Source organism: Cololabis saira, chromosome 11 (genome assembly GCF_033807715.1).
Source record: "Cololabis saira isolate AMF1-May2022 chromosome 11, fColSai1.1, whole genome shotgun sequence".
NCBI classification, from domain to species: Eukaryota; Metazoa; Chordata; class Actinopteri; order Beloniformes; family Belonidae; genus Cololabis; species Cololabis saira.
In genome coordinates this window covers 21927585-21940525 of record NC_084597.1, presented here as the reverse complement: position 1 = coordinate 21940525, position 12941 = coordinate 21927585, and the positions used below count along the sequence as shown (strand labels likewise).

Genomic DNA, 12941 nt, shown 5'->3' with positions numbered 1-12941 from the left:
AATGTGCTCATGTCAAGACGACCTGCTTATGCCAAGACGTCCTTATTGTTAATCAACTATATTTAACATTGCTTTATCTTATGAATGTTAAACAACTATGTGCGAGCAATAGGACCTTGCTTTATCTCATGAATGTTGAGTTGAATGATGAGTGTTTTCTCTCCAACAACCATGTTGCTCTCTTACTAATTTTATCCCCTGCTTGACTCTTAAATGTAAATATGATTCACAACATTAAAACTGCAACGAACTACGTGCAGGGGCGCCTCCAAAAATGTTTCATAGGGGGGGCCAGATGGGGCCACTTAAATTCTTGGGGTGGACACCAAAACTAAAAGCCGTCATTACAGGATTGTATTATACTGTTGTAGTATAAGGGCTCAGAAATACTTAAAACAATGCCTACTGATATACTTGGGTTTATTACGGAAGAGTATTAGGGCCATGCAAGAGAAAAAATATTTGAGAGGGGAAGATTCTTTTTTATTGTGCACTTCGAGAAAAAAGTCGAAATGTTGAGATTAATGTTGAAATACAATTTTGTGAATAAAGTTGAAATACATTTCGTCTTTTTTCTCGAAATTCTACTTCAACATTAATATCTACATTTCGACTTTTTCCTCGACATTTTGACTTTTTTCTCGACATTTTGACTTTTTTCTCGAAGTGCATAATGAAAAAAAAAAATCTTCCTCCTCTAAAATATTATTTTTATTTTTCTCCTGCCTGGCTCTAATACTCTTCCGTAGGGGTGGCCAGTGGGGAGGCCAGCAAATTTGTAGGGGGGGCCGTGGCCACCCTTGGCCACCCCCTGGTGACGTCACTGACTACGTGCCACAGACCCAGAAGTTACAATCATCTTACAACGCCATTCATGGTCCTATAATCTCCTTTCATTGATTTTGACAGTAATCTGCAACATTACAGTGTCCTTTTTCAAGTTTTATTTTGAATCCTTGTGAGTGTAAATATCTGTACAATACACATAGAAATGCATGGAAAAGTATTGGCGTACAACTTGAGTCTGAGAGTGGGCAGCAGTGTCAGACAGCACAAGTCTAAATAACACTAACGTTAGAAGCTTCCTGACATCAGGAGCGGGGAAAAATACCCAAAAACTAATCTGTAACAGTCTTCTACAAGGATGGTTTCCAGGACAATCATGCTATATTCATGTGATAAACAACTTTACAGTCTATTGACATTCAATAGACTCAAAATCAATAGTGCAAAATATGTGACTAGTTTACGAGTACAGTGACAGGGGTTTATCTATGATAAATAATCACATGGACAGGAACTGATGATCGATGTGATGCATGTCAAAGAAACACTTTATTGTGTGACTGCATGTAAGAAGCTTTTTCTGGCTTAAATTAAAAAAAAATGTGGATCAGAAACATTTGTGTAAAAAATGAGTATTAAAAACTGAAAAGACGATTTGATTATCAAGCAGGATGAACATGTTTTATGTTTGAGAATATGTTAAAGTGATACCTCTTCTCTTAGATTGGCAGTAGAGTCACTGATAACACTGTGCTACTGAGTGGAGACAGTCCGTCACATTCTGTAATACCACTGTGTCCCACTAGACGTGCACTGTGTCACGTCTCTGGTCGTTTTGACATGTTGGCGCGTCCTCAGGTCGCACCGGAGGACATCGTATTATTTGTTTCCTCTAATTTTAGCCCAAATGGTTAAAGAAACCACGAGACAACGGCGAGTGGTGTGATTGGTCACTATCTCTCGAGTCCAAGCATCATGTTTCCATGATGACCAGCCCGAAGCAAAGAGCTGAAAAATATGGTGCCACAACAGCTACGTCTTGACCCATTTTTGTCCACATTGTACAGTTTGTATCACTCTAGACAAACGAAACATATTTGTTTATTTGCTGCATCACAACCCAAAATACACAATTCAGCTGTGTACGGGAGCCTTTTTGGCTCCAATATAAGAGCACGCCCAGTACTTGGGTCAAATTTCGGTCGCGGTGCTTACACACCTCAAACGCAATGCGTCAGACTGGCTGTTGACTGACAGCTGCTGTGGAGGGATTCTGCTGCGTCACACCGACCCAAGTGAGCTGCATTCATACCCAGGTAAACGGTGCCAGGTTCCCGGCAGCAGTGGGAGTGCTGCAGCAACCTTTCTTTTTTTAAATCAACCACATTCTTGTGGATCTGCAGAGGCAGAACACCAAATGAAACACGCCACAACCTTTACCAGAGCCAAGCAGACGGTCACTGTGGCGTTGCCTCTAAACCGGCCCCGGTGCCTCCGGTGAGACCGCCCTCGTTGACAAGAATGGTGATGGCCGTGATGCAGCTAACACTTGAACGTCGAGGTGACACACCGCCCCCATGTGGTCAGAGGTGGTACTGCTACATAGAGTGACTTAAAACAAGACTTGTTTTCTTGAAACGTGATAAAACACAAACTGCACCATTAACCTTTAATCTTATCAGGTGATTAAAGACGATTGAGCTGGAAGCTGACATCTCCTGTGAGCATCAATGCCACAAAGAAGCAGACGAGCCACTAAAGATGAATTATTACAAAACTGCTGTTTTGTGTCTCCGTTCAACATTTATATCTGTCAGTCGTTGACCGGCCGGTTCAGCTCAGATCCATCAGGGCCACCGTGGGGAAGGTGGATTTATGAAATGTATTGCATTTTCATTTTATTTGTTAACGTTGGCAGATATAAATATTAGTGGTACGTCACCGAGGTGAAGACTACAGAGCCAGATTGTTCGTATTTATAGAGTGATAGCAGCAATGTTCAGGTGCCACGTTCAGAGGGTTTCTACCCGTGGGACAAAGAGGACAGTCTCGTCAATAAATGTTCATCCAGATCTGCAGACTACAAGGCACATGTTCCCCTGAGTTTCCTACGCGCACTGGCTGAACTGTACAATAACGTGTAGAAGTTAAACCTCCTCTCCTGAATATGCTTTGTCATGTGCAAACACACAATAAACCACAGCGGGTCTCAATACTGTGCAAATACAACCTGCAAGTCTTTTATCATCAACAACAATCATGTGGGCAATGACAAGTACCCCCTTACTGAGTTCATAGGATTTAAAAAGGTAAGCCGCAGCCAGTTCTGCTGACCACCAGCACGTGTTCCGACCTCAGATGACCGCAGATGATCTGATGACATGTTTTGGAGGATTCAGGTGTGTGTTAATGCAAAGCAAAGAGTAAAAGACATCAGCAATGGTCTTAAAGGAGCAACTGTTGCCGCATATCAGTCTGGAAATGGTTATAGAACCATTTCCAGACTATTTCGAGTTGAGATTTCAACATTGAGAATGATTATTCACGAGTAGAAAACATTCAACATTCAAGACTGTCACCGACCATCCCAGTGGACATTCCAGCACATTTACCAGAGGAAGTTGGATTTTCAAGTCCACGACAGACGAAGAAGAAACGAGAAGAAGACCGACACAGGATGGTTTGTCTGGAAGAGTTTCCAGAAAAAAACCTTCTTCTGTCTAAGAACAACATGGAAGCAGGACTTAAGCCTGAATTATGGTTCTGCGTCAAACCAACGCAGAGCACACGCCGTCGCCGTGACGCTGTCGTGAACCCTTCGGACTTCTCCGTCACTCCATTTCGCTGCGGTGCAGTACCCCCCAACTTTTTCCGGTCACAGTGAATCAAAGAGATAAGGACAACTATTGTGCAAAAAAACAAAAAAAACACAAACAAAAAAAATCACACATACACGAAGAAAAGAGCGCTGAAAGTTCACGACTGCTTCAAACCGGAACCGAAACCGGAAATGCGTTGCTTCCAAGCGAACCAATCACAGCCCTCTCGGTCTGCGTGTGGTCTGCGTCGCCTCGACGCGTAGTTACAATTTTCGGGAGGTGCACGTCAGTGACGGCGTGTGGTCTGCGTCTACGCAAACCACACGCCGCAGGCACGGCGTCGTTTTGACGCAGAACCATAACTCAAGCTTAAGGTCCACAAACCTGCATCTGAACAAACCAGGAGACTTCTAGGACAATATCCTCTGGACACATGAGACTAACGTGGACATGTTTGGTCTTCCATATTTGGGGGAAACCAGCAGAAACAACTCAGACACACTGTCAAGCACGGTGGAGGAGGGATTCTGGTCTGGATGAGGACACCTGCCAGTCACTGAGTGGACCATGATCTCATCTGTAGACCAGAGTCTTCTAGAGACCCATGTGAGGACATCTGACCTGAAACTGGGTCAGGTGACAGGAGATGATCCCAAACACAGCAATAGATCCACATCAGGATGATGGAAAATAAAAGAGTCAAGGTTCTGGAACGAGCTGGTCAAAGTCCAGACCTGAACCCGGATGAGCTGCTGTGGTTTCCTCCAAAACCATGCGAGATTCCGACAAAGTGATGCAGGAAACAATTTCTACTTAATGCTGCTAAAGGTGGATCTTCCAGCTGTGGACTCATGGGGGTACTTAGTATTACCCACAGAGCTTTTTTTTCTTTTTGCCCTAATTTTTTATCACAGTGAAGAAACGGTACATTGAGGTTGTATTTGTCATACTGAGACCCTTTAAGACCAGATGACCTATTAGCTTTTACACATAAGAAAACCAGCGTGCCACGGAGCGTTTGCACATCTGGAGCTTCATTAATGTGTGTTCTTTGTGAATAAAATCAGCCCGGCGGTACACGTGGCTCGATCTTGAGTGACAGCTCATAGAGGGTGTCTTCATCCATCACTAAAGACTTGTCCAGGAGGAACTGAGTCACCTGGAAGGAAGGAAGACGGACTGGTTGGATTATAATTCTATATTGCACAGGTAAAATAAACATAACAAATGGTGGATTCAGAGGCATGTGGCTGGACGAACCTTGGGCTGGTGCTCTATCCTGTACGGTGCTTGCTGGAACTGGCGGATCTCCCGGATGATGTGGCAGATCTGAGACAGCAGAGGCAGAGATGAAGACAGGTGATGTACCACCTGCTGTCCAGCTTCAAACCTGTTCACTATTTACTCATGTGTTCCACAGAAACTGAATTAAAGTACCTTTGTGTTTCCACAGGTGTTAAAGTGTAAGGGAGCAGAGTCAGCTTAGATGAATCACTTCTGATCAGGGGCCTCATCTATAAAGCTTGCTTGCGCACAAAAAAGGCTTGAAAGATGCGGAAGCCGCCTTCTACAAAGGCTGGGATCTAAAGAGAAAAAACTAACCGAAAAATCTGCTTATCTTTACGGCAACCCTGACCCTCCCATAAGAATTTACTTAAGACACGGGGAACTGGCGATGCAGGCTGTGAGGTGGTGAAATGAAGCCAGATTCATGTCATACTCTTAATAATGTCATCACATATCACAGCATATATCAGACTTATAATAAAATAGCGCTGATCGTGTTCCTCTGTGTGTGAAACACAGCGTCAGTCAGGACTCTGGTGCTGCTGCAGCCGCGGTGCCAGGACACGCCGGGAACCTCCTTCACCGCTTTAGGACAGAACAAATGAGGGGCTTCGTAGAGCATTTAGCATAGAGCATTTCTTCCCTAAAGGGACACAGATTTTTTTTATATATATAATTAGAGCTGGGTATCATCACTGACCTCCCGATACGATACGATTCCGATACACTAGGTCCCAAGACGATACGATTTCCGATACGATATCGATATTCTAATTACAATAATGGAATAACGTGATCCTTCCATCGCTATGTCCGGCCAGAGAAGCTTCACCCTGACTGGTGGAAAGAAGCGGAAGATGCTCACTCCTCAGGTTAAGGAGGAGACTTGAGCTCAGTGTAGGGCCTCCCGGGGTTGGTAGAGGGAGCAATTCCCAGGACTGACTTAGCAAGGAGCACTGGGTGATAAAGCGGGGGGGGAAAAAATCGGGATTAAAAAAAAAAATAAAAAATTTAAATCGATACTTGGATTTATGTATCGATAATCGTTCCACATGTATATCGATAAAATATCGATATATCGATATTTTTAACCCACCCCTATATATAATGAGTTTTACGCGCGCATGAAACCTTTAGGTGCGGGTGTAAGCCTAAATTATGGTTCCACGTTAAAACGACGCAGAGCCTACGGTGTAGGGTACGCGGTGATGCGCACCTACGCCGTAGGCTCTGCGTTGGTGACGCGGAACCATAAATCAGCCCTGAGCAGCTCTGAGGGGAGACGGGAGAGGAGGAGGGGGAGCGGGGGGTGAAGTGGGTCTGCCGGGCCGCCGTTCTCGCAAGACTTGCATCGTCTTCGCACAGGGGGTGTCGATGATTGGCAATTAATGGCTGATCCTACCGTTGGTTTTTAAACTGTAAAAAGTGGGGGGGACAAAAACATGATTTTGAAAAGACGGGGGGCATGTCCCCACTGTTGCGCCGGGGCACTCACGGCGTTCCGCGCAGCAACGGCGTGCTGCCATTCACTCGCTGTATTTTATACTATTTATTTTTCTACTTTTACTGTGACCACAAAATAATGTAGTTTTCCTGTCCTCCACCTCATCCACAACATCTCGATCTCAGATCTCAGTGAAATTCAGTGGCACGGTGGCTCGATACCTCTCATTCATCCTGAAACCAAACAGGCCGCAGGAAGCCACTGCGCATGCTCAGCAGGCTCATTCATATGCAAAAACATACAATTTTTGGTATGAAGTGGGCGTGTAGAGGGCGGGATATGAGGCGGATTCAGCTGAGCAATCTTCCAGCTGGACTGTGATTTATAAAGGGAACCTTGCGTTTTATTGATCCGGATTTTTTTTTGCGCCCGGCATTTTCGGCTTTTGGGTGTACGTGCACTTTTAGTATGAATCCTACGCAGTCCATTTTATATGAGGCCCCAGATACGTAAACATTCACCTGTACGGTTGTCGTGGATGCTAAGTCTAACCACAAAGATGGAAACTGTCTTTCATGCCAGACTGTAAATATGTTTATTTCTGTTTTAGTGCGGAGCCTCAGCTCGGCCCAGCCCCTGGTGGTCAGTCGAGTGAACTTACCTGGTTCGGGTTCTGTATCATCGTTTCTGAGGACAGAGTAACTGAGATCACTGTTGCAGGTTTAACCACTGGTGCAACGAGCTCACATGACTTCCTTATGTCATCAAAAGGTTAAACCTGAACCCTCAGCCGAGATAATGACAGTGCACGAGGTTCCAATCAGAGGTTTCTCCTACCATCCTCATCTTGGAGAAGTTGACGAGGCCCTCCTCTGTAAAGTTGGGTGTCCCCTCCTCGATGAAGGCCAGGTCGGTCAGGTACATGCCCAGGTACGGGACACAGGGGGGGTTGCAGCTGCCCACACAGAAACAAACGTCAGCCGGCTCTCACCACCACGTCCCTGCGTTCAAACCCTCCCGTTCTCTGACACAGTCAGTTACTTTTTCAGGGTCTCTCTGAGGTTCTTGAACCGGCCCTCTGACGACACGATCTTCTGCAGCCGATCCATCAGCGCCTTTGTCTGAAAGCAGAAAAAAACAGAAGGTTTTACCTGGAAGAGGGCCGCCTGTTGTCCCAGTGGGCTCAGGGTGAGGGAAACAGACCTGTCTGCAGACTTTAGCCCAGGTCTTCTTCAGCCGGTAGACGGCGGTGCGGTTCAGCGCCGAGGTGATCTCCAGCACCCCGTTGTAGTTGTTGAGGCAGCGGCAGATGTCGGCCACCGCCAGCCACTTCTCTATGGAGCTGGCCCGGGAACCCGCGTCGGTGTGGGCGATGATCTGGGACGCCACCAAGTTGCTCATCTGAGGAGGGAGATGAACCCAGCTAATAATCTGGTAAACGTGCTCGTGGGCTAAACCCGGATGTTCAAAAGGTTCAAGACTCAAGACTGCGGCTTAAACTGCTGATTCCTCAGTTTTCCATCAGCAAACGCTGCCACTGCTCCAGAGCAGAAAAAGGTGTTTTTATATACCCAATCATATTTACATTCATCTCACACGAATTAAGCCAGAAAACAAAAACAAATCCTCCACCAGGTTCAGGATTTGCAGTGTTGGGTAGAGTTCACCCAACACTGCAAATCCTGCAGAAGCAGCGAGGGAGAACTTAGTATTACCCACATGTATTCTCTCTTTGGGTTTCTTTTTCCTATTGTTTGCTAAGATTGTATTTTTATGACACTGAGATCAGATTATTTTATTTTATTTTTTCCACATAAAAAAAGAGAACAGGTTTCAAAGCGAGAACTAACTTTCACATAAATGTATCCTGCTGTTTTTATTTCACTCAACATAAAACACAAAATGCTTTTTGTTGTTGTTTTTCAAGAGAAATAAATAAATAGCATAAACTGAAAGTAAATGTTTGATAAAGTCACAAATGAAGTGAGAAGTAGTCACGTTCTTGTGGTCGGTTGATGTGTTTTCCCAGGAGTCGCCCTCTGCTGGTCAAGAACCAGACTGCAGCTTTCAAAGCAATTCCTCTTTAAAATGCGGGGCTCGGAGGTCCAAGCTTTCAGTGCAGACAAAATACACGACCAAAAAACTCCAGCAAGTGTGGACCAGACCTAGAACTGACCCTTCAGTGTAAAGCAGGATCATTGAGTCCCCCTGCTCTACAGCCTACTACGCTCAGAAATGGCACCCCTGATGAGTCTTACATCGTTAAAGTGCTGGCTGGTCTTCATGATGTACGGAGTCCTCTCACTTTTGTCAACCTTCATCCAGCCCTGCCCCAGGAATTCTCTGGAAGACAGAAACACAGACGGTCAGACGTCCTCACATGCTCCGCACAGCTTCATCCAATGCTGCTCTCTACTGTACATGTACTCCCTCCTTCCACAGCCACAGTTACTACTCCGATGCAGGGCTGAGAAAGGGTTTGTGAGCCCCTCAGGGGCAGGACGGATTCATTCCCTAAGTCTATAAAAACTTCCCCCAGGATGGTGTCAAGGTGTCTGTCCACCAACTGAAGCTCAGCAGAAGTTGGATGATGCTGCAGAGCACTGCAGAGTCTGAACACCAGTTCAACATGAAATGTCCTCAGAGGAAAGAAATCCACCTCTTAGAGAAGGTCCAATCAGAACCGAGACTTGTTGGCGTTTGGTAGTGATGGGACAATGATACCTCAAGGAGTGGATTGGCACTGTATTGACACTGTGTTGGTCACACAATAGTGACCCCTGCAGTAGTCCTACCATCATTGCAGGTAAACAAAAGTAAAATACCATGGACAGAGCTGTCTGGGAGATTTGCGAGGCCCTGTGCGAAATGGCCGGGAAATTTTGGGGTTTTTCGGGTCGGATCGGATGTCTATATGCGCAATTTTAACTCTCCAATTAGCAAAATACTGGATACAAACACATACACACGTTTCATTATGAAGCATTGCATACTTTCCCTTTCCTCATCGTCATCTCTTGCCTCGACGCGGGGCCCCGAGGCTGCTTGAGACCCGGTCGGATCGGTGATTTTTGTAACAAATTTATCAAACGAGCCTTTCAGAGAGGCATTAAACTCTTCCATTTTCTTTAGTTTTTTCTTTTTTCATTCCCTGATGGAAATTTCCTGAATCTGTCTCGTTCTCTCAACATTGTGTGACAGTTTGTTCCAACTCCACCTGTCCGGATCAGAGCACCTTGTGTCTGCGCTTGGTCTGACGCAGTTGTATTGAACAAGACAGACATCATTGCACATATATTTATTGATATGCACAGACTAGTACACATTTAGGTCTGTAATGGAACGTGACTGTTGATATTTATAAGGTAAAGAAGAAAAAATGACAAAAAAATGACAAAAAAAACGGCCCATAGCGCGAGGCCCTTGGGGCGCGAGGCACCGTGCGGTCGCACGGTGCACACACCCCTTGCGGCGGCCCTGACCGTGGAAACTCTTGCACGCTTGAAACTGGCCTGTGAAATATTTAAAATATGATCTCACTATTGTATAATGTAATTTGCTCAATTTGTTTGCCGAGTTAAGTTGTTAGGAGTTTAAAATTTGCTTAAAACCTTGTTTGTGTAAATGCTAAAATGATATAAAATGTATGTAAAATAAAGCAATTTTGTCTGTAATAAAATTCAGAGTTAAAATTTTTAACGTACGTATGGAATTTTGTTAACTTAAGTTTTAAATCATATGAAATAAAAGACTAAAACTTGATTGATTTATGAATTTTTATTAAGGAACAAAAGTTTTTTAAGTGTCTTGGCTCCAAGGCGATCATGTAAAAGAGTGCTTGGATTCCATCGTGAATGTCACACATGATATACTAACGGATTAAGCCCAATGTACACGTGTATTGAGTCTTATAGTTGGCATTGTGGATGTTCGCAATCACCTCTCTCATAAGTATAACAATCTGAACAACATAAACTCATATTTATAACATGAAGCATCACGATCTGATTCCTCCGCTGCAGATAATAAAGACAAGTTGTTCCAACGTGATTATATCGAGCTGCAAATGTGAGAAATAAAGAACAAAGTTGCTGTCTAGGTCTAGGTCCCGGCCTCCATCACCAGGAGGAGAGACCAGTCTTGGTCCCGGCCTCCATAACCGGAGAAACACTTCCTGGAGTCCTGCAGCACCTGCAGCCGACTCAATATCAGACTCTGAAAGTTGCCTAAACCTTCAATAAAAACTTTATTCATGTATGGCTGTTCGTACCAACCAATATTTCAGTGACTTATTAGTTTTATCTTAAAAAACAACTTTAGAGAACCCGTTCTTTGCTGCAAATTGAGTTTTAATGTTTGTCTGTTCAGACACAGTTATGGGATATTTTAGGTTCTGTCTTTTATCTCGATTAGTCGTCCCATACGGTCGTCATGGCGACTGAGAGATCTCCGACTTGTCAGCATCTCCAGCTGAAAGCATCATGTTGGTCTGAACCGGAGCAGCTGGTCCAGTTCACGACAGAGACCCAGAAGGATCCTCTTGATACCTAAACCAGCTGATGGTCCAGTCTTAGGCCTGGACCAGCAGATCTACGTGGTCCCTGAAGACTCGCTCCCGATCCTGCATGAGCAGGTTCCTCTAACAGAACTAAGGTTGCAATCGTGATTTGTGGGTTACATCGTTTTGCACCAACTTTTAGTTTTATGTTCAAACCATGTGGTTAATTCTCCTTCACGTGTGGTAATGAACTTATTGTTGATATCACCAGAAACGTTCAATAAACGAGACAGCCCACTACGGTTCGGTTTCCTGTATCTGTGTCACCTGTATCTAGTGTTGTATGTTCCAAAACGATGTGGGGAGAGGGGCGGCCACGCCCACTTAGGAGACAGGAAGTGTATACCATTTCATACCATTGGCAGTAACGGTAATGCGCTATCTTCTGTATAGAGTATCTTTGATATCACGTTTCCTCATATTCTGGAATTCACTGCATCGCCAGTGAGTGTTGCCAACGGACAAAACCTCAGAAATGTGCGTACGCCAGACTTGATGTGTGCGTGAAGGACCGCAACTTTTCACATTTACGTCACTTTTTGAACATCCGACCGCGAGCGTAGAAAGAGGCTTACGGACGTTTGTACATGAGGCCCCAGCTCCCCTGCCTTAGGCAAAGGGCACAGATGAAGGTGGTGAGCATAAAAATGTAAGGGGGAGTTGATAAAGGGGTGGATATGTTGTCTGGTTATTTTTCCAAAATTGTAACAGTATTGATACTGTTGGTTTGCTTATAAACACAATTTGGCGCGGAACATCCAAACGACACAGTTCCTGTATCAGTCACATGATTTGTTTTCTACAAGTGATAGACGCACCAATACAGGGTTTCACTGTTGTGTGCTGGGCACAGTGCTGACGCACCAGTGTTTGTCCCATCACTAGCGTTTGGTAAAGATCCCCTGAATGAGGTACTCACTCGTATGGGATGTTCCTGAACACGATGTGATCCAGCAGCGTTATCTGTTCCGCCAGCTCCATGGCTGAAAGAGACTCAAAACACTCCGCTTTAGGATTCTCCGTCTGGAAAACAAAGTCATCGTACCGTACAAGAGCACTGGAACAGAAACTCTACAGATGCGTTCAAACACAGAGCTGCTGATGGAGGGGGTTCACCACAGTAACTACAGCTGCTGTTTCTTCACCAGGAAGGGGTTCTTCGTTATGAGCACTACGTTATTCTTACCACAATGAAGTTTAAGAGGGGGCAGCTTCTCTGAACCACAACCAGAAGATAAATCATCTCAAAGACTGTTTTTAAGTCTCGGGCTTTCATGAGTCTGTTCAGTAAAGATACTGACCATCTGCAGGATGTCTTCGATCCTCAGCTGACAGTCGTCGAGTTCTTCTTGAGAAAGGGCACTGGGGAGCAGAAGAGAGCGTTACTGCTGCGTGGTCACGATCCTGCCAACAGTCACAGTCCTGCCTATGGTCGTGCCAACAGTCATGGTCCTGGCCACATTTATTTTTCTGTCATTCTGCCCTGATGAAACAAGGCTAGTAATTTTAGCTTGTGGCAAGACAGGAGCTTTTAGTAGCCTCAACACAACCTCAGCCCACATCAGTTAATATCTCTGGTGGTATAAAGACTCCAGCAGAAGCCCACTGATGTTTCTGAGTGGATGCTGTGTACCTTAAAATGTTGGATGTAGCTTTCTTCTCGTGTGGCAACAGGTCTGGATCCCGGAGCACCTCCTCCAGGAGACTCATCACCCCTGTCTTCAGCTCGCTGTTCATGTCAAAGTCCTGGTTGGGAATACACGGACGATGAGAGACCTGGGTGCACGTGGGACCTTATATCTGAATGATGTGCTCGGATAAAGATATTCTGTATTTTTTTTAATTGTGCCATAGGCCGCTGGGTGGCACAGTGGTTAAAGGTATTATCCATGATTTTGGAGAGCTACCAAGATTTGAAAGTGACACCTCCTCTAAGCCCCGCCCCCTCCTCCCCCTCCCAGCTTTAATCCTGTAAAAACTCTAACCAATCCGTTTCATTCGGTCCGAGTGAAACGGATTGGTCCAGGACCAGAGGCTTGGCAGGGGG

General features: G+C 45.0%; 1 protein-coding gene across 4 annotated transcripts in view; it reads right to left on the bottom strand.

The window, feature by feature from the left end:
• Positions 1 to 662: 662 nt before the first annotated feature.
• The window catches only part of rasgrf2a (Ras protein-specific guanine nucleotide-releasing factor 2a), a 69113-nt gene continuing 56834 nt past the window's right edge, over positions 663 to 12941 (bottom strand). For 2 of the 4 annotated variants that reach the window (XM_061733993.1, XM_061733995.1), the window contains 10 exons: positions 12528 to 12640; positions 12196 to 12256; positions 12081 to 12110; positions 11814 to 11917; positions 8595 to 8679; positions 7540 to 7737; positions 7378 to 7457; positions 7174 to 7291; positions 4866 to 4934; positions 663 to 4764 (listed from right to left, as the gene is read on the bottom strand). In XM_061733993.1, coding sequence (XP_061589977.1) covers positions 4669 to 4764; positions 4866 to 4934; positions 7174 to 7291; positions 7378 to 7457; positions 7540 to 7737; positions 8595 to 8679; positions 11814 to 11917; positions 12081 to 12110; positions 12196 to 12256; positions 12528 to 12640 — 954 coding nt within the window. In that variant the 3' untranslated portion in view covers positions 663 to 4668. The remainder of the gene's footprint in view (positions 4765 to 4865; positions 4935 to 7173; positions 7292 to 7377; positions 7458 to 7539; positions 7738 to 8594; positions 8680 to 11813; positions 11918 to 12080; positions 12111 to 12195; positions 12257 to 12527; positions 12641 to 12941) is intronic. The other 2 variants (XM_061733994.1, XM_061733996.1) reach the window with 1 other exon arrangement.